Below are 2,500 nucleotides of genomic sequence, written 5' to 3' on the forward strand. Positions count from 1 at the left end.
TCTCTTATCTTCAGCTTCGTCTGCGAGGTAACTTGCTGCTGCTGCTGCTGCTGCTGCTGCTGCAGCTGCTGCTGCAGCATGTGCTGCTGCTGCAGCAGCTGCTGCAGCATGTGCTGCTGCTGCAGCTGCATATGCTGCTGCTGCTGCATCATATGCTGCTGCTGCAGCTGCATATGCTGCTGCTGCTGCATCATGTGTTGCAGCTGCATATGCTGCTGCTGCTGCATCATGTGCTGCTGCTGGTGCTGCTGCTGCAGCATATGCTGCTGCTGCTGTAGCAAGTGTTGTTGCTGCATATGCTGCTGCTGCTGCTGCTGCTGCTGCTGCTGCTGCTTAAAAATGTTTTTTGCTGCAGCTCATTGTGGGTCTTTACTTGCTGGACAGTCAAGAAACTTCTTGGCTGATTTTGTTTGAAGTTTTTGTAGGAATTGGCAAGTCTTTATTTATTTATTTATTTTAATTTATTTAATTAATTTAATTTAATTTGATCTGATTTAATTGAATTAAATTAAATTAAATTTAATCTAATTAATTCTTTTTACTTATTTAACTCTTTTGTTCTTTTCTTCTTTTGTTCTTTTGTTATTTCTTTCCTTTTGATGTCATTTTTGAAAGCTCAAAACTCCTTTATTTATTTTATTTTATTTTATTTTATTTTATTTTATTTTTTTCTATTTCTTTTTCATTCCATTTGTCTTTATTATCTCTTTTTGTTTTTATTTGTTTCTTTTGTATTATTTTGAAATCTTTTAAGTTTTTAATTTTTCTTCTTTTTGGTTTTATTTGTTTTTTTCGAAATCTTTTGGATTTTATATTTCTCTCTTTTTGTCTTTTTTATCTTTCCAATCCTTTTTTTCTTTTTTGCTTCTTTTATTGTTCATTTATTTTATTTATTTTTAATTTAATTTATTTAATTATCTTTTTTCCTTCTTACTTTTCCTTTCCGGTCTCCTGTTATTTATTTTTATTTCCTTTTATTTATTTTCTCTGTCTCTTTTAATTGCCGTTTCTGTCTTGTCTACTTTTTCTCTTCTCTGCTTTTTTCATTGCTGCTGCTGCTGCTGCTGCTGCTGCACTATTGTTTTCATTGCCGCTGCTGCTGCTGCTGCTGCTGCTGCTGCTGCTGCTGCTGCAGCATTATCCGGGTGGAAGCTGACGAAAGCAGTGAAGTTGGAAAGAGTTTCGAAGTTTCCTTTTTTGAAATTTCATTTTGCAAAAAGTTACAACAAATCCGACACGAGAGAATACGACAAAGTTGCTGTCACTTACGCCTCCATTGCACTCGCCCCCTGCGTCAGACTCCTGCTGCTGCTGCTGCTGCTGCTGCTGCTGCTGCTGCTGCTGCTGCAGTCTGCTGCTGCTGCTGCAGTGGTGTTGCTGTTGCTGCAGTGGTGTTGCTGCTGCTGCGTTGGTGTTGCTGCTGTTGCTGCTGCTGCTGTGTTATTGCTGCTGCTGCTGCTGCATTCTTACCGTTGCTGCTGCTGCATTACTACCGCTGCTGCTGCTGCATTATTGCTGCTGCTGCTGCTGCTGCTGCTGCTGCTGAGATAAAGAAGACAAAAAGAAAAGGTTTGCTGCTGCATGCGTTTGTGCTGCAGCTAATTGGATATGCCATTTACGCGTTAATAAACAAAAAATATAAATCTTGGTTTTCTTTTTGCATTTCTGTTCTCGCTGGATCTGTTTATGCTTTTGGTAAAAATTAATTATTTATTTTTAAAATTAATAATTCAATTTAATTCAATTTAAATAAATAATTCAATTTGAACAAATACTTCCATTTAAATTAATAGTTCAATCGGATTTTTATTTTTAAAATTAATAATTCAATTTAATTCAATTTAAATAAATAATTCAATTTGAACAAATACTTCCATTTAAATTAATAGTTCAATCGGATTTAACTTATTTAATTCAATTCAAATACATAATTTAATTCTAATAAATAATTTAATTTAATTTAATTTAGTTCGAATGGAGAGTTCAGTTCAAATTAATAAATTAATTTAATTCAAATTGTTAATTTAATTTAAATAAATAATTTAAGTAAATATAACTATTTAATTTGAATAAATAATTTGATTTAAATAAATAATTTAATTTAAATAGATAATTTAATTTAAAAGTATGTAATTTAATTTAATAAGATAATTGAATTCGATAAAAAGGCCATTTGATAGAAGTTTAATTTAATTTTAAGAATAATTTAATTTTGAGAGATGATTTGTCGAAATTAAATCAAATTAAATCGAACTAATGAAAATAAATTAATCAAATTAAATTAAATCAAATCAAATCAAATTAAATGAAATCAAATTAAATCAAATTAAATTAAATCAAATTAAATTAAATCAAATTAAATTAAATTAAATTAAATTAAATTAAATTAAATTAAATTAAATTAAATCAAATTAAAGAATTAAATTGACCAAATTAAGCAATCGAATTAAACAATCAATTAAATCAAATTTTGGTCAAATTAAATCGAATTTTGGTGAAA

At 30.6% G+C, this 2,500-nt stretch overlaps 1 protein-coding gene across 1 annotated transcript; it reads right to left on the reverse strand.

Annotated features, from left to right (window-relative positions):
- On the reverse strand, positions 1 to 296 carry ENH_00013720 (hypothetical protein; the record flags this gene model as incomplete). Its single annotated transcript, XM_013579065.1, has 1 exon — positions 1 to 296. A coding segment is annotated over one exon (296 nt), but the record flags the coding sequence as incomplete, so codon positions are not given.
- Positions 297 to 2,500: the final 2,204 nt, after the last annotated feature.

Source organism: Eimeria necatrix, genomic scaffold, assembly GCF_000499385.1.
Source record: "Eimeria necatrix Houghton genomic scaffold, Enh_scaff1435, whole genome shotgun sequence".
Classification (NCBI taxonomy): Eukaryota; Apicomplexa; class Conoidasida; order Eucoccidiorida; family Eimeriidae; genus Eimeria; species Eimeria necatrix.